This window comes from Pan troglodytes, chromosome 1 (genome assembly GCF_028858775.2).
Source record: "Pan troglodytes isolate AG18354 chromosome 1, NHGRI_mPanTro3-v2.0_pri, whole genome shotgun sequence".
In the NCBI taxonomy this organism is placed as follows: domain Eukaryota; kingdom Metazoa; phylum Chordata; class Mammalia; order Primates; family Hominidae; genus Pan; species Pan troglodytes.
Window position 1 is genome coordinate 69890449 of NC_072398.2, and position 22253 is coordinate 69912701.

At 43.4% G+C, this 22253-nt stretch overlaps 1 protein-coding gene and 1 pseudogene across 5 annotated transcripts in view; one reads left to right on the top strand and one right to left on the bottom strand.

Annotated features, from left to right (window-relative positions):
- Nucleotides 1-1029: 1029 nt before the first annotated feature.
- The window catches only part of ABL2 (ABL proto-oncogene 2, non-receptor tyrosine kinase), a 130135-nt gene continuing 108911 nt past the window's right edge, over nt 1030-22253 (top strand). For 3 of the 5 annotated variants that reach the window (XM_009439057.5, XM_009439074.5, XM_016933344.4), the window contains exon 1: nt 1030-1485. In XM_009439057.5, coding sequence (XP_009437332.1) covers nt 1329-1485 — 157 coding nt within the window. In that variant the 5' untranslated portion in view covers nt 1030-1328. The remainder of the gene's footprint in view (nt 1486-22253) is intronic. The other 2 variants (XM_009439080.5, XM_009439088.5) reach the window with 2 other exon arrangements.
- On the bottom strand, nt 8602-9896 carry LOC104004075 (UDP-GalNAc:beta-1,3-N-acetylgalactosaminyltransferase 1-like; annotated as a pseudogene).

The window sequence follows — 22253 nt, forward strand, 5'->3', positions numbered from 1 at the left end:
AAATTGGGAAGCCAAAAGAATAACAGGAGAATGATCAAGCTTTTTGAGAATTAAAAAAAATTGAATTAACATTAAGATGCAAGTAAACACAGTGGGAGAGGGGGATGGCGAGTCAATTGTATATAGTATATGTGTATGTATAAAACGCTTCTTTTCTGCCTCATTCACTCTTTTTAGACAGCATAAGCTAACATGAGTAAGTTCTGACTCAGAAACAGAGTCAAAGATATATATTTTTTCTCCTTTGTCATCAAAAGAAGACCTGACCACGTGCACAGTGTATAAAGGATGCCAGTGGGAAGATTAACTTTACTGTCAGGCATTGTAAGGAAACAGAAACTCACATATGGTGAGATGGTAAAGGAGTTCAAGAGGAATTCATGGTAATATAGTATGAGGAATGGGGCTACAATTGCGTCCCCAATGAGACTATAGAAGGCACACAATCCAGGCCAGTGCGATTTAACATCATGAAATAATCTCCAAAAATTAAAATCAAATAAGGTAGCATTTTACTCTCTTCTTGTAAATTTTATACCATTTTAATTTTTACTGGAGGCCTGCTGCTGACAAGGGTGTTTAAAAGAGATCCCCCTGGGTATTTTAGAGCTCCTCAACTGGATGGCAAGGACCAAATAAATGCCTTGTGCTTTTCTGCCCCACCTGTGCCTGCACCTGAGCTGCGCACGCGGGGGCACTCAGCCCTCGACTCACTCATTTGACAGGTGGAGGTGGGATGGGGAAGGCCGGAGACCGACCAACCCCAAAGGCGGTAGCGTGTGGAGCCGAACGCGGGAGGGGGTCGGCTGAGGCGGATTGAGGGGGGGGACGCCGAGGTGCGGCGACAGGACGCGGAGGACGAAAGACCTCAAGCAGCGGTGGCCGGCAAATGAGGTGGGCACTGGGGGACCCACCCTGCGAGGAGGCGGGGGCGGGGGCGGGGGGCGCGGCGCGGCAGGGCGGGGCGGCAGCCGGGAAGCCCTCCTTCCCAGCGGCGGAGGTGACTGGCGGGCGGGGGGCGGGAGACGCTCTGTCCCACGCTTTCCCAGCGCTCGGTGGTTTAAAGATGGCGGCGGCGGTGGCGGCGGCGGCGTTGGGGGCGCGGAGCCGCGAGAGGAGGAGGGAAAAGCAGAATCTGTGAGTCGCCTGGAGGCAGCGCGGCGGCTGCCGTGAGGAGGCCGGGTGCGGAGCCGCCGGTGGCCCAGCCGCTCAGGGCCAGGGCCTGGGCTGGGAGGGAGAGGCCGGAGCAGCGCCAGGAGCCCGAGGCCGGAGCCGAGGAGGAATGTGACCAGGGGTCGGCGGGGGCGCGGGAGTACGCGAGAGCAGGGATGGGGCAGCAGGTGGGCCGCGTCGGGGAAGCTCCGGGGCTCCAGCAGCCTCAGCCCCGCGGGATCCGGGGCAGCAGTGCAGCCAGGCCCTCCGGCCGCAGGCGGGACCCGGCGGGGCGCACCACAGAGACCGGCTTCAATATCTTCACCCAGCATGGTGAGTGTGTCCGGGAGCCGGCATGAGAGCGTGGGGGAGGCCGGGGGTGGGGTCGGGGCGGGGTGGGTGGCGGACGGGCTGCCAGGGGGGTCGGAGGGTGGAGGGTGCCTGAGAGTGGGGGCGGAATCCGCTGCCATCTGGTCCAGTCCTGGGAGGCGAGTCACACCCCTCCCCCCTCGCGTCTCTAGCCTGGCTGGCAGATCCCGGGGGCGGAGAAGGAAAGAGAAGTGGGCTTGGGGACCCTGGATGGTCTGTCCTCTACTCTGGGACGGGACTATGCGGCTGCAGAAAGAAAGTGAATGGCAGCTTCAGGAGAGGGAAGGATGAAGGGCAGTATTAGTTCAGTCCCAGAGGTGGGAGCATAAACCCGTCGTTAGTGAAGGGGAAATGGGTTGTATCCTAAGGGATTGGGAAATGGGAACTGAATTTCAGGAGATTGTGGAGTACAAGGTATGTGTTTACGTTAGGTGATGAGCAGTGTCAGGATAGTGAACTGTGGACAGTGTCCTGAAATGCTTTTCTGTAGGGAAGATGAAGGTAGCATCATCTTATCACTTTTGACATGCTTTTGTGGTTTGTTTTGTTTTGTATTTCGTTTTTACTAGAAATGAAAGGCTTTGCCAAAGCCTCTGTACTATGCTTCAGAGTAGGACACACAATTCTGAGATTGCTGGCAAGGGCTAGAGGTTGGTGGGCATGGTTAGGACGTCAGTCAGGATATGAACAAGTTTTCCTTTGTAGTGTGTGCGTGTGCCCATATACATACATACATGTATGTATGCTCCCTGTAGTCTGAAACCTATTATTTTGATCTCATTGTCAACGTATTTTTAGAATAGTTGTCTCCAAACTTTTTTTGTCTTTTTGTTTTGTTTTGTTTTTGTTTTTGTTTTTTTGAGACAGAGTCTCGCTTTGGTGCCCAGGATGGAGTGCAATGGCGGGATGTCGGCTAACTGCAATTTCTGCCTCCCGGGTTCAAGTGATTCTCCTGCCTCAGCCTCCCGAGTAGCTGGAACTGCAGGTGTGCACCACCACCCCCGGCTAAGTTTTGTATTTTTGGTGGTGGTGGGATTTTGTCACATACTCCTGACATCAGGTAATCCGCCTGTCTTGGCCTCTCAAAGTGCTGGGATTACGGGTGTGAGCCACCACCGTTCCTGGCCCAAACTCTTTTTTTTTTTTTTTTTTTTTTTTTGAGACGGAGTCTCATTCTGTCGCCCAGGCTGGAGTGCAGTGGCGCGATCTTGGCTCACTGCAACCTCTGCCTCCCAGGTTCAAGCGATTCTCCTGCCTCAGCCTCGGAGTAGCTGGGATTACAGGCGCCCGCCACCACGCCCGGCTAATTTTTTGTGTCTTTAGTAGGGTGGGGTTTCACTGTGTTGGCCAGGCTGGTCTCGAATGCCTGACCTCATGATCCACCCGCCACAGCCTCCCAAAGTGCTGGGATTACAGGCGTGAGGCACTGCGCCTGGCCACATGTCTCCTATTGAAGATGTGCTTGAGTGTCTCTTTCGGGTATATGAACACTTTATGAAGGTGATATATGAGCTAATCTTTATTAAAATCACTTCCTAAAACACAGGATGGAAGAATGGATTAGTAGCTTACAGGGAAGAAATCCAAGTAAGCTTCACTTTGTGGGAAGTGTTACTATGCATTAAACTTGGCCTAGTAGGCAATGGTGATCCTCTTGCTTTACTATCTTATTTGGTATGTAAGATTTTCCAAGAAAGAGGAAGTCATGAAGAATGGAATAGGAAGACATTTTGAGGATTTGGAGAGGGAGAACAATTTGGGTAGAAGAAACAACTTGAGCAGGAACATGGAAATAGATATAATTTGTTGATGGGATAGTGAGGAGACAGCTGTCAGGAATGAAGCATCATTATGAGTTGGAAGAAAAAGATCATAGAGCAAAAATTGGAAGAGTCGAGTTCTGGTTCTGGCTCCACCTGCCTGGGTGATTTTAGTCACCATCTTTGGGTTTCTTTATCTGTAAAGTGAGGAGGTTGGACTGGATAATCTCTAAGATACTTTCTGGTTTTAAGATTTTATGATTCTAATTAAGAAGCAGTAGAAAGAAAATTTTGATAGGCTGGATGGGACTGGGTTATGGAAAATCTGGCAGAGAAGTTTATATCCATTTACCTGATTGGCTAGTCTTTACCTGAAAGACTGGCCTTGAGTGGTGGCAGTGGAAATGGGAGGAGTAATTTCAAGGGTCCTTTCATTCATTCAACAAACAAGGGTTTTTTTTGAGCACCTGTTATGTACTGGATTGTGGGAATGTTGCTGTGAACATAACAGAGTCCCTGCCCTTTGGAACTTAAAGGACTTTATGATTTGATAGAGGATGAAAGAAGAGAGATCACTTTGGAGTATTTGTTAAGGGCATGAACTCTGGACCCATTTTTCCTGGATTTGAAACCTTGCTTGGCTGCTTATGAGCTTTGTGACCTGGGACAAGTTATTTAACTTTTTGTGCCTTGGACTCTTCATTTGTAAAGTGGTGATAATAATAGTACCTAGTATTAAATGAATAGTGGCTGGGCACATAGTATGAGCTAAATGTGTGTTAGCTGCTGCCATTACTAATACTACTGTTATTATTAAAAATAGGAGTAATTCGGCCAGGTGCGGTGGCTCACGCCTGTAATCCCAGCACTGTGGGAGGCCGAGGTGGGCAGATCACGAGGTCAGGAGTTCGAGACCAGCCTGAGCAACATGGTGAAACCTCGTCTGTACTAAAAATAGAAAAATTAGCTGGGCATGGTGGCACGCGCCTGTAGTCCTAGCTACTCAGGAGGCTGAGACAGGAGAATCGCTTGAACCCGGGAGGTGGAGGTTGCAGTGAGACAAGATTGCGCCACTCCAGCCTGGGTGACAGAGCGAGACTCTGTCTCAAAAAAAAAAAAAAAAAAAAAGTAGGGATAATTCAAAGATGACACCAGGATTTAGAACCTGGCTAACTGGGATGATGAAGATTCTATTGACAAGTTTGGAAGTTAGAAGCTGATTGAAAAAATGGGAATAGGTCAAGTTTATTGCCAAAGACTAGTATGAAAAGAAAGGAATTAGCAAATAATATAGGACACAAAGGTGCAGTGAGTACTGTTTTTTAGACAGATGGGTTTAAAAACTTTTTTTCTGTACATCATAGTTTCTTTTTTTTTTTTTTTTTTTTGAGGCGGAGTCTCACTCTGTCGCCCAGGCTGGAGTGCAGTGGCGCGATCTCGGCTCACTGCAAGCTCTGCCTCCCGGGTTCACTCCATTCTCCTGCCTCAGCCTCTCGAGCAGCTGGGACTACAGGCACCTGCCACCACGCCCGGCTAATTTTTTTTTGTATTTTTAGTAGAGACAGGGTTTCACCGTGTTAGCCAAGATGGTCTTGATCTCCTGACCTCATGATCCGCCCTCTTCGGCCTCCCAAAGTGCTGGGATTACAGGCGTGAGCCACCGCGCCCGGCCACGTCATAGTTTCTTAACCTTGGCGGCATTAATATTTTGGGCTGGCTAATTCTGTGTTTTGGGGGGCTGTCCTGTGCATTGTAGGATGTTTAGCAGCATCCCTGGACTCTACCCACTAGATGCCAGTAGCACCTTCTTTTTGCCCCTTACTTGTTACAAATAAAAATGCCTCCAGACATTGTTAAATCTCTTGGGGGGCAGAATTGCCCCTAGTTGAGGACACCACTTAGAAATGTGATAGATTCTGAATTGAATGAATGAATGAATGAATTAGATTCAAAAGCTTCTCTGTGGATGTATCATTTGACGTTTACATGGTAAATGTAGGTGCTCGAATCTAGTGTACAAATTACTGTCTTGAGTTTGCCATATTGAGGTATTAGCACATAATTTCATATATGAATGTTAGGTCTGTTAGACTCTTGGGTTTACATGTAGGTTTTAATATAAGCCAAATAATACATTTAGTTAATCAGTAAAAAGGTACATACATTATGGAAATGGTTTATCAGAGTCCAGGACTTTTCTTTCTTTAGCTAAAATGGTCATTTTTCATTGTTAATAATATGTGGGTAAGCTGTGATAATAATTTGCCTTGCCAAAAGTGATTTTTGTGAATGTAATTTAGAAGGAACAAAAATAATAGAGCCATTTTTGGTATGAAAGGAGTGAGTGCTGTGTGACTTTTCTGAGATCTGCTATTTTTTTGGTAAACTCTTTTATTTTATGTTTTATTTTAGAGAAAGGTCTTGCTCTGCCACCCAGGCTGGAGTGCAGTGCTGCGATCGTAGATCGCTGCAGCCTTAAACTCCTGGACTCAAGCAATCCTCCTGCCTCAGCCTCCCGAGGAGCTGAGACCACAGGCACACGCCATCACACCTGGGTAATTTTGTGTTTTTTTTTTTTTTTGTAGAGACGGAGATCTCACTATGTTGCTCAGGCTGGTCTCAAACTCCTAGGCTCAGGTGATACTCTGCCTCGGCCTCCCAAAGTGCTGGGATTATAGGCGTGAGCCACTGCGAGAGGCAAGCTCTGCTATTAAACCTTTCTGGTGAGCTGATGTTTCGTGACTAATAATCTAGGGTTGAATACTTACTTGCTGTTGAATATCTCACATACCTTTTAACAGCTGAATGATTTTACTTCAGTTTCCCTCTCTCATTTTCTAAAAATTCTATTAAAAATTAACTTTAGGCTGGGCGTGGTGGCTCACACCTATAATCCCAGCACTTTGGGAGGCCGATGTGGGCAGATCACCTGAGGTCAGGAGTTCGAGATCAGCCTGGCCAACATGGTGAAACCCCGTCTCTACTAAAAAAATACAAAAATTAGCCAGGTGTGGTGGCGGGCACCTATAGTCCCAGCTACTCAGGAGGCTGAGGCAGGAGAATCCCCTGAACCCAGGAGGCGGAGTTTGCAGTGAGCCGAGATCGCGCACCTGCACTCCAGCCTGGGCGACAGAGCAAGACTCCCTCTCCAAAAAAAACCAACAAACAAAAACCCTTACATTATGAAGTTTGGAATAACAAAAATTTTTCCTTAAATCAAACTCATTATTTTAAGTGATCTGATTTATTTACTTATTTTTTATTTTGGATCTGTAGTTTTTTTTTTTTTTTTTTTTGGTAGTGAGTAGGGTCTCACTGTCTTGCCCAAGCTGGAGTGCATTGGCGAGATCATGGCTCACTGCAGCCTTGACCTCCCAGACTCAAGTGATCCTCTCACCTCTCAGCCTCCTGAATACCTGGGACTATAGGTGCACGCCACCATGCCTTTCTATTTTTTTTTTTTTTTTTTGTAGAGACAGAGTTTTGCCATGTTGCCCATGGTGGTTTTGAACTCCTGGGCTCAAGTGATCTGCCTGCCTTGCCCTCCCAAAGTCCTGGGATTACAGGTGTGAGCCACCGCACCCGGCCAGTAGTTCATGTTTTAATCTTTGTGGAATGAAGGCTGTTGGCACCCCAGGTTGAAAACGATACTATGGAAAGGACAGGAAGGCTGTTGCGAGGGAATTTTAATTATGGTGACTTAATATAAGAACTAAACTTCATTTTTTATTTATTTTTCTTTTTTTCTTGAGTGCCAATCCTGCAGACTAAACTTTAAAAAAAAAATCAGCTGTTAGATTTTTATTAATCTCCAAATCTGTGTAAGTTATAGATGTGTAGTTGGGGTCCATATTTTTAGCAAAGTAATAAGTTGTGGTACAGATTCTGTTCTCATAGCCCACTTGGCAGTAAAATTCCAAGTAAAGTGATGAAGTCTGAAGTTTCTCTGTAAGGGTCTTCAGCCTGCTTTATTCAATAGTTTATTTATTTACTTAGGTGGTTTTTTTTTTTTGTTTTTTGTTTTTTTTGAGACAGGGTCTTGCTCTGTTGCCTAGGCTGGAGTGCTGTGGCATGATGATAGCTCACTGCAGCCTTAAACTCCTGGCTGAAGCCATTCCTGACTCAGCCTTCTGGGTAGCTGGGACTATAGGTGCGTGCTACCATGCCTGGCTAATTTTTAAATTTTTCTGTAGAGATGGGGTCTTGCTGTACTGGGCCAGGCTGGTCTTGAATTCCTAGGCTCAAGTGATTCTCCCACCTTGGCCTCCCAAACTGCTGGGATTACAGACGTGAGGCCCTGCATCTGGACTGTTTTTTTTTTTTTTTTTTTTTTTTTGAGAGGGAGCCTTGCTCTGTCTCCCAGCCTGGAGTGCAGTGGCGTGATCTTGGCTCACTGCAACCTCCTCCTCCTGGGTTCAAGCAATTCACCTGCCTCAGCCTCCCGAGTAGCTGGGATTACAGGCGGCTGCCACCACACCTGGCTAATTTTTGTATTTTAGTAGAGATGGGGATTCACCATGTTGGTTACACTTGTCTCGAACTCCTGGCCTCAAATGATCTGCCCACCTCAGCCTCTCAAAGTGTTAGGATTACAGGCGTGAGCCACTGTGCCCGGCCTGTTTTGTTGTTGTTGTTGTTGTTATTTTAAAGGTATTTTAAAGATATTCCTCTGAATATCATCTTTAAAGGATCTGACATGATTTTTGTCAAAATAAATCATAAGGTGTAACCAGTTTGTGGGTTCTTTGTGAGTTTCAGGCCAGGCGCGGTGGCTCATGCTGGTAATCCCAGTACTTTGGGAGGCCGAGGCGGGTGGATGACGAGATCAGGAGATCGAGACCATCCTGGCCAACATGGTGAAACCCTGTCTCTGCTAAAAATACAAAAATTAGCTGGGCATGGTGGCGCGCACCTATAATCCCACCTACTCAAGAGGCTGAGGCAGGAGAATCGCTTGATCCTGGGAGGCAGAGGTTGCAGTGAGCCGAGATCGTGCTACTGTACTCCATCCTGGGCAACAAGAGCAAAACCCTGTCTCAAAAAAAAAAATTAGCCAGGCATGGTGGCGGGCACCTGTAATCCCAGCTACTCAGGAGGCTGAGGCTGTAGAATCACTTGAACCTAGGAGGCGGAGGTTGCAGTGAGCTGAGATCACGCCACTGCACTCCAGCCTGAGGGACAGGGCGAAGACTCTGTCTCAAAAGAAAAAAAAGTTAAGTGTAAGCCAGTACACTGACCTCTCCATGAACTTTTCACAGTAGGAACTTTAACACTTTCCGCAGAGTATCCTGTTCTTCTAGGCTTTTCATGGAATGTGAAGTTAATGGCATGTGATGTTCCTTAGCATAATCTGCTAAAAAGTGATCATCTCCTTGGAAGAAAAGCCGTGGGCTGCAATCACACATCCAAATTGACAGACATCTGAATGGATTCTATATAGAAAGAAAAGATTCGTGTCTTCTGGAATATGAATGTCCACTTTTAATAAATTCAAACAGATCCTGACATAAACATCATGGGTTTTACGTGACCCATCATTTCATGGATCCTTGGCACCAAATCTTTGGGCATTGTATAACCCAACCCACTGCAGTAGGGAGGAAACACCTTGAAAGGACACTCCTGGTATGAAATACGTTTTTTTTTTTTTTGGTAAAATCCTCTATGGGAATAATTATCAATTAGGGGATAACCTGTGAAAAACTTCTCTGAGTGGTTTAAGTTTAAAAGATACTACACTAAATTGCCAGTATTGATGAACACATAAGTGTCTGTCGTCATGATGTAGTTGGCAATGGGGCAAAACTCAGTTACCCACCTGAATGCCATAATAGGTTGTTTTTGTTGTTTGTTTGAGACGGAGTCTTGCTCTGTCACCCAGGCTGGAGTGCAGTGGTGCGATCTCGGCTCACTGCAGCCTCCACTTCCTGGGCTCAAGCAATTCTTGTGCCTCAGCCTCCCAAGTAGCTGGGATTACAGGCACACGTCACCATGCCTGGCTAATTTTTGTATTTTCAGTACAGATGGGTTTTCACCACATTGGCCTGGCTGGTCTCAAACTCCTGGCCTCAAGTAATTCACCTGCCTTGACCTCCCAACGTGCTGGGACTACAGATGTGAGCCACTGTGCCTGGCCAGTTTTCAAGGTCAGGTTTTTGTATGTGTCTAAAAAATCTCGTTGGATTACATCACCATAAAGAAGATGTTAATCGTCCGAGGACAGTGCTAACAGTTTGTCTTCTCTTTTAGCCCGTTGGCCTACTAAGAAAAATGTGAGAACCTCATATCCCCATCAAGACTTTTTTCACCCCAAGTAACTCTAATGGCCTGTCTGGCTTTCACATCTAAGGGGTGGGAGGTCACTAGGATAACCAGAATTGGATTTTGATCAGAGCAGTTTGAATGCTCTCAAAGTGCGAAGTGAAAGCCTCATCTGTAAATTGGCTCATACTTGTAAAAGTACATCCAGTCTACATATTCTGTCACATTGTAGTGGGGAAGGCTGAGAGGTACCACATCAGGAGGAGAGTCAGGAGTGGCAGCAGCAGGAGACCCCATGTGAGAGATCTCAGTGGGAAGGGCAGTCTGGAGAGCCAGGGCCATCCACAGCAGCTCGGAAGCTTGCGAACTGCAAGTTCTTCTTGATTGATTTCTTCTGAGTGAAAAGACCTTCAGTTTCACCAGTTGAACATTCAGCAGTATGTAGCTGTCAGAAATAATGCTACTAAAAACCAAACTTTCAGACTGGCTTAAAATCCTGCCATATACTGCTTATAAAACACGTACCTGTAGAATTTCAGCAGAGATTAAAGCACTAGCTGAAGTTTGTTTTCTGTATTCCATGCTTTAGTCAAAACACTCAAGATTTGCTGTGAACTACTCCATAAACAGAAAAAAAGACATGGTTTGGTAATTTCTTCCTTGGTAGATTTTCCTGACAAAGTGACCATCGCCTAAACAAGGCACTGTCCTGTGCGGCACATACCCAGCTCACAAGTGGCAGGCAGCTGGTGCTCAACCTGCTTTAAACAGAAAACAAAAACCAAACAAGAAAAACCAGCATCTCCCCACCATTGTATGTTTTTATTCCTCTTTACTTCAATCTCTTTCAAAATAGGGAATGATAATATTTGTGTAGTTTTTAGAGCTTTTGAAGAAGACCTTTTATGTCTTTCATCTCATTTGACCTTTACAACTACTCTGAAATAGGTGAAGCAGGTATTAATCTTCCCATTTTGTAGATGAAGAGTTTAGAAAATTAAGTGACTTCTTGAGGTTACGTAGCTGTTAAATGATAGAACTGGGACTGATAGTTTTGTCTCCAAGTCTTGCCATAATGTGGAGATTTAGAGAATGTGGGTTTTAAAATCAGTTATAATTGGATATAAATCCTGCTTTGTGTCTGACATGGGTACATGGTTTATCCCTCACAACAGGTTGTTGAAATAATTAAATGATAAAATTGTATGAGACTCTTAAGTGCCAGGCACTGTGGTGCTCAATAAATATCAGTTTTATTGTCATTATTTACCTCAAGATGATTGTGAAGATTATATGAGTTGTATGTGAAAATGTTTTGTAAACCTAAGCACTGCTATTGTTATCATTGTGATGGCATGCCAAAGTGTAGAATTGCCTTAGCATTTATATTTATTACTTCATTTTCTCTTCTTATTAAGCTACTCTTATTAGAGGACTTTCAGAAAGCAGTAAAAGGTAAGGGAATTTTGGGGATCTGAAATCACAGGAGAATCTGAAATCACTTTAGGTCTACCTTCCTTGTAAGGTAAGTGATATCCTCTCTAGACCATTTGTCTTTGTCTTAGGGACTGGGTATCAGTATATGTAGTGCCTGGTTCTTGTAGACATCTTTTTCTTCCATCAAAGAACTTGAACCAGAAACACTGGCCAATGCAAATTTAAAGTTGATAGAGACTTCATTCTAAGTTGGCCCATTTGTTTGCTGATTAATAGTTAATGACTTTTTAAAATGACTTTGTTGTAACCTTCTTCATCTGACATCCTTTAAGACCTTTTTTTTTCTTCTTCTTCTCTGTGTTATTTTTACCTCTGGATGTAAAGTTTCTTCTTAAGGGCTTGTTTAGGCCAGGCATGGTAGCTCACATCTGTAATCCCAGCACTTTGGGAGGCCGAAGCAGGTGGATTGCTTTAAGCTCAGGAGTTCAAGACCAGCCTGGGCAATGTGGTGAAACCCTGTCTCTACAAAAAATAGAAAACCTAGCCAGGCGTGCTAGTGCACACCTGTAGTCCCAGCTACTGGGGAGGCTAAGGTGAGAGGATCACTTGAGGCCAGGAGGTTGAGGCTGCAGTGAGCCATAATCACGTCACTGCACTCCATTCTGGGCGACAGAATGAGACCCTGTCTCAAAAAGAAAAAAAGCTTGTTTAGTGTGATTATCTTCTTGAAGTTGTGAGTCAGATGGGCTTTTTCTTAATGTGGCACTGCACATACAGAGATTTCAAAATACTTAAGAACCTTTTCAATGTTAACAGATGTCTTCTGGACTAGGTAAATATGTAGCTACTTCAAATCATATAGAACAGTTCTGAAACTTGAGCGTGGAGAGCTTGTTAAAGCAGATTGCTGGGTCCCACCTCCAGGGTTTCTGATTTAGGGCTGACGAGGAGCTCAAGAATTTGCATTTCTGGCAAATTTTCAGGTGTTACAGGTGCTGCTGGTTGGGGACCATGCTTTGAGAATCCCCTGCTCATGTGAGATTAAGAAGAGTACTTGGCCTGGTGTGGTGGCTCACGCCTGTAATCCTAGCACTTTGGGAGGCCAAGGCAGGTGGATCACAGGGTCAGGAGATCAAGACCATCCTCCTGGCCTACATGGTGAAACCCCATCTCTACTAAAGATACAAAAATTAGCTGGGCATGGTGGCGTATGCCTGTAGTCCCAGCTACTCGGGAGGCTGAGGCAGGAGAATTGCTTGAACCAGGGAGGCAGAGGCTGCAGTGAGCCGAGATCGTACCACTGCACTCCAGCCTGGGTGACAGAGCGAGACTGTCTCAAAAAAAGAAAAGAAAAGAGTACTTGATCAGAGGTGATTGAATGACTGTCAGAAAACAGGATGTAATGTACTAACTCTCTTCAAAACTAGTTCAGAAATTCATTTGTTCCTAGCCTATTAGTGTCCACATGCAAGTCACCACAGTCTTATACCATTTTTTTGGTGGTTTATCTCTAAAAGTTCGTACATTAGAGGTCTCTTGAGAGACACATTTTTGAAAAAATGTGGAGTTATCAGGGAAAGGGGAAGTAGGAAACAGTTCTGCTGACTCATTCTTGAACAGATTGGGCTTCAGTTCCTGGAAGAATTGGGTAATGAAATAATTGCCATTTATTGAGGGCTGTGTGCCAGGCATGTTCTAAGTACTCAATATCTGTTTTTTCTTTTAAAACTCATAAAACCCTCGTTGCTCAAATTAAAAAATATTAGAGACCAAAGAAGATGGGATGTCTGTTTGTGATTCTATAGTTTTGGTATATGCTGGTGCCTAGTTACCTTTTAGAATATGTGTGTATGTAGTTATACATATGTATGTATATATATAATACAAAGATTTTTAGGTATTTTTTACCCCATCTGTCTTGACCAGTGATGAGGTTTTCAGACTGGTAGGCCAGGGTTAGATTTGTATAGTATGTGGCTATGGATTGAGTCTTAGATATATATGATGGTCTAATGAAGGAGAGGTGGGAACTTACCATACCATTTGGAATCTCATGGTAATGTTGAACTCCTGTCTTAATCTTTAGGCTTAGTGTTACTAATATTTCTTTTTTTTTTTTTTTTTTGAGGTGGAGTCTTGCTCTGTTGCCCAGGCTGGAGTGCAATGGCACGATCGAGGCTCACTGCAGCCTCCACCCACTGGGTTCAAGCGGTTCTCCTGCCTCAGCCTCCCGAGTAGCTGGGACCACAGGTGCATGCCATCACACTCGGCTAATTTTTGTGTTTTTAGTAGAGATGGGGTTTCACCATGTTGGCCAGGCTAGTCTCGAACTCCTGACCTCAGGTGACTCATCCACCTTGGCCTCCCAAAGTGCTGGGATTACAGGTGTGAGCCACCACACCTGACTGAGCCACAGGCCGAGCGGCTCTTTTTTTTTGAGATGGAGTCTGGCTCTGTCACCCAGGCTGGAGTGCAATGGTGCCATCTTGGCTCACTGCAACCTCGGCCTCTTGGGTTCAACCTCGGCCTTCTGAGTTCAAGCGATTTTCCTGCTTCAGCCTCCTGTGTAGCTTGGATTACAGGTGCACACCACCACACCCAGCTAATTTTTGTATTTTTAGTAGAGACGGTTTCACCACGTTGGCCAGGCTGGTCTTGAACTCCTGACCTCAAGTGATCCGCCTGCCTTGGCCTCCCAAAGTGTTGGTATTACAGGCGTGAGCCCCCATGCCTGGCCTCCAATCATCTTGTATTAGAATCTATGTAACTGGCCGGGCGAGGTGGCTCATGCCTGCAATCCCAGCACTATGGGAGGCCAAGGCAGGCAGATCATGAGGTCAGGACTTCAAGACCAGCCTGGCCAATGTGGTGAAACCCCACCTCTACTAAAAATACAAAAATTAGCCGGGCATGGTGGCGCGCGCCTGTAGTTGCAGCTACTCGGGAGGCTGAGGCAGAAGAATCGCTTGAACCCGGGAGGTGGAGGTTGCAGGCCCAGATCACGCCACTGCAGTCCAGCCAAAAAAAAAAAGAATCTGTAACCACATGATATATTTAGCTTATTATTGCAATATGCAACTTATAAAGACCTTTTCCCCCAGGTGATAATGGCAGGAGAATTTTAAAAAAATTTTAGCTTAACACTCCAGAGCATTTTCTATTTTTTTATTCATTTATTCTGTGCTAATTGCCTATGTTGATGGCTCTGAGAGAATTTTTAGATACAATTTAGACAGAACTGCTATCTAAAAGAATGTTGCTGATCAAATAGATGTTGATGAACATCCTTACGAAACGACTAAAAAGAGATGTGTGTGTCTGTGTTTGTGAGGATATTTTGTACAAAAACTCTTGGTTGCCTTTTTGGATTGAGTGCATAATTTCAGTATGTAAATTTGTTGTCATTATACTAATTAGAACATTTTGTCAGTATTTTCAAATGAAATTCACTCAAATAAATTCATGGATAAATACACATTAAATATATTACTATCCAAAGTTTAAACTTAGTTGCTTAAAAATATGAAAACAGCGCTTAGCTTTTTTCCCACTTGCTGGTTGCTGTAAATGTGCTGATTCTGCCGTGGTAGAACTGCCGGCTTCTCTATAGTGAACTCTGCCAGTATTGGCTTTTGATCCAGCAGAACGCTAAAGCTGGGCAGGCCCAGGCCATTTGTATTCTCGGGTTTGCTTTCTAGGGAGAAGAAGTGTTCAAAAACCTTTCACTTCAAGTGGACAAGGTCAAAAAAATATTCTGGAGCTTAGTATAATACATAATATGTACACATGTAATTTTGTTAACATGTTTCTCTCTGTGTGCTAATTCCAGCAAATTAAAAAAACAATACTGATTAGGACTGAAGATTACCACTTAGCATTTTGTTTCTAGGTAATTGCTAAGAAAACATTAAAAAAAACTGACAATACTAACAAGTACAATTTGTATCACTCATCTGTTCCTTATAGGAAAGAAAGGTTGATACCTGAAGGTTTTTGTTACAGTAGCTTTCTTTTACTCATTTTGAAATTGGCACTTTTCTTTTCTATTTTTTTTTGAGGCAGAGTCTGGCTCTGTTGCCCAGGCTGGAGTGCAGTGGCATGATCTCAGCTCACTACAACCTCTGCCTCCTGAGTAGCTGGGATTACAGGCACGCGCCACCACGCCCAGCTGATTTTTGTATTTTTAGTAGAGAAAGGGTTGTTAGCCAGGCTGGTTTCGAACTCCAGGCCTCAAGTGATCCACCCACCTTCGCCTCCCAAAGTGCTGGGATTACAGGCGTGAGCCACAGTGCCTGGCCATGCATTTTTCAGTTGCATAAAAATATACAAAGGTATCTCAAGGTTAAAAAAATAATAATTCAGAAGCATATAGACTAGACATGAAAGTCCCCTTTGACATTCTTGGCCCAATACATATTCCCTTATTAGAAGAAACTACTGTTTGTGGTTCGATAGGTGTTTCCCACACCCAGCCATTTCAGAACTTTCTGTGTATTTACATATATATGAGTATATATATTAACACTTCTCTTGCCGTTTCATAAATGGCATTATACTGTATGAATTTTCTCCCCAATTTTTTTTTTTTGGAGACTGAGTCTTATTCTGTTGCCTAGGCTGGAGTGCAGTGGTATGATCTTGGCTCATTGCAACCTCCACCTCCTGGGTTCAAGCGATTCTCCTGCCTCAGCCTCCCTAGTAGCTGGGACTACAGGCGCCCGCCACCACACCCGGCTAATTTTCGTATTTTTAGTAGAGAAGGAGTTTCACCATGTTAGCCAGGCTGGTCTCAAACTCCTGACCTCAGGCAATCTGTCCGCCTTGGCCTCCCCAAGTGCTGGGATTATAGGCATGAGCTACTGTGCCCGACCCACAATTTTTGTGTGTGTGTTTATTTATCTGGAAGGTCTTTCTATTCCAGTATTTGTAGATTTCTCATCCTTTTTGACAGCTTTATAGTGTCCCATGCTTTAGCCATATATTTAACCACTTTCTTATTGATGAATACTTGTTTATAAGATTATTTAAATCTTCTCCATCTTTCCTGTGTTTTTTCTTTATGTTTGTAATTTGAATCCATCCAAAGGGTATATATATTTGAGCTTGGAACAAACTTAATGTTTTTCCATTGTATTAATTTGTGAATAGTCCATCAATTCTCCACTGATTTGAAGAGCCATATTTATCATATATTCTCATATATATATATATATATATATATATATATAGGTCATTTTAAAACTGTTGTTCCATTGATCTTTGTCTCCTCCTGCACATTGTTAATATACTATTTTAATTATTGTAAGCTTATATAGTGTGTATGTGTATGTGGTTGGCTCCCCAATCATTATGTTGTTCTTAAAATTTTATTTAGATGTTGCATCTTATATCTTCCAAAGATCTTTAGGATTATGTTGTTAAGATTTAGGAGATTTTGATGGTCATATCAAATTATAGGTTAATTTGGGGGTGAATTGATGTTGCATTATTGTGTTCTTATGGCCAAGAACATGACATCCCTTTGCCAGTCCAGGCAGATCTTTTTTTGCGCCTCAGTAAAATATTTTTCATTTTCTTCATCTTATTCTTGGACATTACTTGGTAGGTTTATTAGTGGGCATTTTATGATTTTTGTTGTTAAGTATAATCTTTCCTAATTGCTTATTGCTAATGTATAGGAAGCCTTGATTTTGTATGTCCATCTTGAGTCTAGGTTTGGTTGCCTTACTTGTATTGCATCTAATAACTTTGTACTGATATTTTTATTTTATTAAAACTGATATTTCTAGAGAATTTTTTTGTTTTGTTTTAAGAGATAGGGTCTTACTCTGTCACCCAGGTTGGAGTGCAGTAGTAGCATGATCATAGCTCACTGCAGCCTCCTGGGCTCAAACAATCCTCCTGCCTATAGCATCCCAACGTACTGGGATTACAGGTGTGAGCCGCCACCACGCCTGGACTCTTTTAGTTATTTTTACCACAGTAATACATGCAGGCAGTTTTAGAAGTCAAAGAATATGACAAGATTTAAAATGGAAAAAAAATTAGCAGCACCCATCCATTTCCTCCCTATATTGGTACTGTTGAGGATGGCAGCTAGTAGCCACTGTGGCTCTTGAGCACTTGAAATGTCCTTTGTCCTAACTGAGAAGTATTGGCCAGGAGTGGTGGCTCACGCCTGTAATCCTAGCAGTTTGGAAGGCTGAGGTGGGAGGATCACCTGAGCCCGGGAGTTTGAGACCAGCCTGGGCAATATAGTGAGACCCTTTCTGTATTTAAAAATAAATAGGCCGGGCACGGTGGCTCATGCCTGTAATCCCAGCTCTCAGGGAGGCAGAGGTGGGAGGATAGCTTGAGCCCAGGAGTTTGAGACCTGCCTTGGGCAATATAGCAAGACCCTGTTCTCCACGAAAAGGAAGAAAAAAAAAGACAAAAAAAAATAAGCGTAAAAATAAATAAATAAATACAAATAAGCTAATTGAGAAGTACTGTAATAAAATACACATTGTGTTTCAAAACTCAGTATGGAAAAAATGAATATAAAGTACTGCATTAATTTTTTTATATTACATGTTTTAAATAATATTTTAGATAGACTAATATATATATAAATTAATTTTTTGAATTTAAATTTTTGATGTAGTTACTAGAAAAGGTAAAATGGCATTTGTAGCTTGCATTATATTTCTTTTTTTTTTTTTTTTTTTTTTTGAGACGGAGTTTCACCCCTGTTGCTCAGGCTGGATTGCAATGGTGTGATCTTGGCTCACTGCAACCTCCGCCTCCCAGGTTCAAGCGATTCTCCTGCCTCAGCCTCCCAAGTAGCTGAGATTACAGGCATGTGCCACCACACCTGGCTAATTTTGTATTTTTAGTAGAGACAGGGTTTCTCCATGTTGGTCAGGCTGGTCTTTTGAGCTCCAGACCTCAGGTGATCCTCTTGCCTCGGCCTCCCAAAGTGCTGGGATTATAGGCATGAGCCACCACGCCCAGCCAGCTTGCATTATATTTCTTTCTTTTTTTTTGAGACGGAGTTTTGCCCTTGTTGCTCAGGCTGGAGTGCAATGGCACGATCTTGGCTCACCACAACCTCCGCCTCCCGAGTTCAAGCAATTCTCCTGCCTCAGCCTCCCACGTAGCTGGGATTATAGGCATATGCCACCATGCCTGGCTAATTTTGTTATTTGTAGTAGAGACAGGGTTTCTCCATGTTGGTCAGGCTGGTCTCGAACTCCCGACCTCAGGTGATCCACCTGCCTTGGCCTCCCAAAGTGCTGTGATTACAGGTGTGAGCCGCCACGCCCTGCCCAGCTTGCATTATATTTCTAATGGACATTGCTGCTTTAGATGGTAAGCCCTGTGAGAACAGGAACTTGGTCTTGTTCACCCTTGTAGTCCCTGTACCTTTAATGGTGCCAGGCACTCAGTAGTATTTAAATGATTGATATATTCAGCAAGTAGGATGATGTGGTTTGGCTCTGTGTCCCCACCCAAATCTCACCTTGAATTGTAGTAATCCCCACGTGTCAAGGGTAGAACCAGGTGGAGATGATTGAATCATGGAGGCAGTTTCTCCCATGCTGTTCTCCTGATGGTAAGTTCTCACCATGTCTTATAGTTTTATAAGGGGCTTTCCCCTTCACTTGGCTGTTCTCTCTCCTGCTGCCCTGTGAAGAGGTGCCTTCCACCATGATTTCAAGTTTCCTGAGGCCTCCCCAGCCATGTAGAACTGGGAGTCAGTTAAACCTCTTTCCTTTATAAATTATGCAGTCTCTGGTATTTCTTCACAGTAGCGTGAGAATGGACAAATACATAAGGAGAGAGTATTTTCCTCATTGTACACTCAGAGATATTGTACCTGGCATGTTACAGTGCAGATTTTATTCCATGGAGGTGCTTTGAACTAATCTGAGTTTTCTTTGCAGTTATTGATTGGTAAACAGTTATTTAAAAAAATTTTTTTTTTTTCCCGAGAAGGAGTCTTGCTCTGTCACCCAGGCTGTGGTGTGATCTTGGCTCACTGCAACCTACATCACCCGGGTTCGCAGTGTTGAACAGGCTGGTCTCGAACTCCTGACCTCAAGTGATCCACTTGCCTCGGCCTTCCAAAATGCTAGGATTACAGGCATGAGCCACAATGCCTGGCCTAAATTTGGTTTTATTCTCCTGTATGTGTTTTTCCTTTGATTACTGAATTTTTAGTTTAATTGCACTTATAAAAATTTTATTTTTATTTTTATTTTTTGAGACGGGATCTCACTGTGTTGCTCAGGCTGAAGTGCGGTGGTACAGGCTCACTGCAGCCTTGACCTCCTAGGCTCAAGTGATTCTCCCACCTCAGCCCCCTGAATAGCTGGGACTATAGGCACATACCACCCCACCTGGTTAAATTAAAAAAACAATTTTTTTAGGGATTACATCTCTTTTGTTGCCCAGGCAGATTTCAGACTCCTGGGCTCAAAGCAATTCTCCTGCCTCAGCCTCCCAAAGTGCTGGGATAACAGATATGAGCCACCAGGTCCAGCCTAATTGCACTTTTAAGTCTTAGACTGAAAACTTTATGAAATCCTATCTTTATCACTATATGTCTTGTTTTCTGTTTTATTTTGTTCTTTCATTGACCCTGATATTTGGAAAAATTCTAATGCTTTTATAAGTTCTTTGATCTAATTGTTTCAAGTCTTCTGTTTCCTAAAATTATTAACTATCTTTAAAGAGAAAAGTCATCTTGGCTATATGCTGTGGTTGTCAAGGTGGCGTCAGCTCTGAGCAAATATTTTTCCAAGCTTGCAAGCTTGAGTATTCTCAAGTCTGAGGTCATGCTCATCTATTTATATTTAAATATTTATTCTTTCTTCCTGGCAGTATATGAAATATTTTTATTTTTATTTATTATTATTATTTTTTTTTGAGACAGAGTCTTGCTCTGTCGCCCAGGCTGGAGTGCAGTGGTGCAATCTCGGCTTACTGCAACCTCCACCTCTCAAGTTCAAGCAATTCTCCTGCCTCAGCCTCCCGAGTAGCTGGGACTACAGGCGCCCGCCACTACGCCCAGCTCATTTTTTTTTATATTTTGTTGTAGAGGTGAGGTTTCACTGTGTTAGCCAGGATGGTCTCGATCTGCTGACCTCGTGATGTGCCCACCTCGGCCTCTCAAAGTGCTGGGATTATAGGCGTGAGCCACCACGCCTGGCGAAATATTTTTATTTTTATCCTTTAAAAATTTTTCTCTTAAAGCTTTTTTTTTTTCTTTTTTTTTTTTTTGTGAGTTAGAGTCTTGCTCTATCACTGCTGGAGTGCAAGTGGCATGATCTCAGTTCACTGCAACATCCACCTCCCATGTTCAGGCGATTCTCGCCTCAGCCTATCATGTAGCTAGGATTACAGGTGTGCACCACCACGCCCAGCTAATTTTTGTATTTTTGGTAGAGGTGGGGTTTCACTGTGTTAGCCAGGATGGTCTCAAATTCCTTACCTCAGGTGATCTGCCCACTTCAGCCTCTCAAAGTGCTGGGATTATAGGCGTGAGCCACCGCACCTGGCCGGTGTTGCTTTTTAAAATCATTTTTTTTCTCATTTAAAGTATTTGCTTTTAACATATTTCTGTCCTGGTACAGTGGCTCGTGCCTGTAGTCATAGCACTTGAGGAGGCTGAGGGGGAAGATTGCTTGAGGCAGGAGTTTGAGACCACCCTGGGCAAAATAGCAAGACCCCTGTCTTTAAAAATAAAATTAAAAGTTAGCTGTGTGCCTGTAGTCCTAGCTACTAGGGAGGCTGAGTTGGGAGGATTGCTTGAGCCCAAGAGTTTGAGGTTACAGTGAGGTGTGATTGTGCCACTGCACTCCAGTCTGGGTGCAGAGTGAGACCCTGTCTCTAAAAACAAAAATAAACATGTTTCTTATTACTTGAAATCTTTGGCTGCAGTTTAAGAGCTGGCCATTTTGGGTCATTTCTCTGCATCTCTGAATTTCTCTGAATCTCCTGCTGGTTTGTTTTTCTTTTTACTGAGAGTGAGTATTTGTATGAGGGTGTTGGTTGTTTTTAAGATAAAATTTTTGATTTTGGTAGCTAGAGAGACATAGGTATAAACATTTAGTACTGGAAGAGACTGTAGAAGTCATATATTCTAATATATTTGAATTACAGATGGGTAAATGATACTTGGGTAGTTGAAACAAGTTGATTATGGACCCATAGCTTAGCAGTAGATGTATGGGGAGAAAAAGTAGTTATTTTTTCCTCATCCATTGCTAGGTTCATGGCTGAGACCACTACGGCAAAGGGCAGATTAGTGAGAAGAACATACAAATTTATTTAAGTTTTATGTGACATGGAGCCTTCAGAAATGAAGACCCAAATCAACAGGGAAACTTATGTAATTTTATGGGTTAGGTTTGATGGAGAGTGGACAGCGTGTAGAAGTCAGATGGACAGAGGGAGAATGATCTAATGATAATAACCTGGGGGGAACTTAGCAAGGCTTGTTTGGTCATAGTCTTCTCAATGTCCCTGTGTCTTCAGAGATAAGGACATTCCTTTCCTCTGAGTAAAGGGAGGGTACCTCTGGAATGAGGGTCTTATAACCTACTTCAGAGAAGAAGATCAGAAAATTCTTCTATGGTCTGCTTCAGAGGAGAAGGGCTGGAGAAGGTCAGAGAGACCTCTTTGCTTCTGCTGTTTCCTCAAATGCCAAGGTGCTCTATTTTGGAGTAGTGTGCCCTGAACCCAGTCTTAGAGCACAGAAAGACTAGAATCTAACCCATTTTTCTAGATTTAGTTTCTAGTTATTTTTTGTTAGTGCCTATTTTTTGCTTTTGGTAGTATTATTACATCATTGAGCATTTATGTGCCAACATTTCTGTAAACTTTATCTCATTTAATTCTTAGCTGATAAATGATGAAAACAGTTTTCAGAACAAGGCATATAACTCCAAAAATTACACTCTTAACTGTTGTGCTTTAGTGGTAGAATGGTTTAGGGATTGGGTGCTTGTGTGTCAGACACATTATCCTACTACTTCATTTAATCCTCAGAACTGCTCTAAGAGCTGAACATACTCTCTGGCTTTACAGACAAGGACATTTGGCTAAGAGAGATTGTCTTCTGCCTTCAGGCCACACAGCTAGTAGGTTGCAGAGCTTGATTGTAAGTTTTGTTGTTTCCCAATTCTCTGCTGCATCTGAGGGGAGATATCCCACATTGGTATTCCGGTCTTCCCAAAGCCTTCATGATAATATGATAAGAGAAAAAATCAAATGTATACATGCAGCCAT